At 37.3% G+C, this 1536-nt stretch overlaps 1 protein-coding gene across 1 annotated transcript in view; it reads left to right on the top strand.

Annotated features, from left to right (window-relative positions):
* cdkl1 (cyclin dependent kinase like 1 (CDC2 related kinase)) overlaps window positions 1-1536 on the top strand; it is a gene marked incomplete at its 5' end in the record, with an annotated part of 23627 nt that overhangs the window by 17124 nt on the left and 4967 nt on the right. Inside the window, 1 exon segment of the mRNA XM_014023570.1 lies at window positions 1012-1068. Coding sequence (XP_013879024.1) covers window positions 1012-1068 — 57 coding nt within the window.

Raw genomic sequence — 1536 nt, 5'->3', positions numbered from 1 at the left:
ACACACACACACACACACCACCACCCACCTGGCCGTCTCCCCCCTCCTGACCGTCACAAGTGTCAAATGCAGTTCTGAAAGCATTTTAAAAAGTCTCCAAACTTCAACAGCCTTTATGTCACGGTCATTAATGACGTATTTCTGGTAAAATTCTTGCCACAGTCCTCCCTTCCACTCCCTGCTTACTGCCTATGTTTTTAGCGTTAGCTGCTAGTACTAGCCCATGAAAAAGTCACAAAAGTTAAAGCATCTGTGATCTACTGGTATAAAACGTGAGTTCTGTTGTGTGTCGTTGTGTCCACTAACCAGCAGGTATGATAGAGTAGTTAGTTTTTATCCTTTTACCTTTAGATGAGGAGGTGACAGCAGAGGATCATAGCATTACAGGGAAAACTTATTTTTAAAAGCTCACGCTTGTGTTTGTAATCAGCATTTCTAACCTGAGGATATTCAAGAGTCAGCATCAGAAATGAGAAGACGGAGGTTACATAATACATAATTTAAGTTGGTTTTTAGTTTCAGATCTTCATATTAATATTGTAGTGTTATACAACAGCATTAATAACCAATTTAATTTAATCTAACCAATTTAATTTAATCTAACCAATTTATGTCGTTAGTTACATTTAAAATTATAATTCCAGTTCAAGCAGAATAACCTATTGTCAACATAATTATGGAGTGTGATTTATTTTCAACTCAAAATATCTTCAAACTAACAAAATAAAAAGTTATTAGGGAGGAAAATCCGTCTGGATAACAGCAGACTGACTGCTGGTAAAATATGCGACAGGTCTGGACCACTCCTGAATTTTGTTCATATCTGAAAAAAATCTTAGAATACAAAAACATTGGTGAATGCCACAAATTCTCCTAAATCACTCGAACGCACAACTTAAGAACAAATCTGTTTGTACGGTTCTTGCATGAGGCTCAATGTTTCAACCTTTACTCAGAAACGGTCAAACAAGTTCTGATGCCATCTGTTCAAACATGTTTCATGTTTTGTAGGATCCTTTGGAGCAGAAATATCCAAATCTGTCACCTCAAACTGTGAGCCTGATGAAGGTAAGAAAGCTGCTCCAACATGACTTCAGTGAAATCAGTTACTTGGACTAACAGGGTTAAAGACTAAAGGAGGTGAAACGGGCCTGTTTTTACTCTTACTCAGAGGAGCCCAACGTGGAGCCCATGGGCCAAATTTGACCCACCAACAGTTGCCAAAGTTACAAGGTTGTAACCTGTTATCCTCTGTAGAAACACAGTATTACCGTTAGGGCTGCCACAAACGATTATTTTTATAATCGATTAATCACAGATTATTTTTTTCGATTAGTCCACATTAATTGAATATAAAACATAGAGCTTATCGTGTCAGAATGCAGCTGCTGTTATATAACCATGGTTAAATTTTAGCTATATGCTAACTAAAAATAATAGCTGTGGAAGGTAAGTTCTGCTCTGCAGATATTACACAGGTTTCTCTTTCTTTTTCTTAAAATGATCCCACACTTTGAGCTCTGTTGTCAGGTAGCC

Source organism: Austrofundulus limnaeus, unplaced genomic scaffold (assembly GCF_001266775.1).
Source record: "Austrofundulus limnaeus strain Quisiro unplaced genomic scaffold, Austrofundulus_limnaeus-1.0 Scaffold377, whole genome shotgun sequence".
Taxonomy (NCBI): Eukaryota; Metazoa; Chordata; class Actinopteri; order Cyprinodontiformes; family Rivulidae; genus Austrofundulus; species Austrofundulus limnaeus.
Note: the sequence above shows the minus strand (reverse complement) of the source record. Positions and strands in the feature narration are given on the sequence as shown.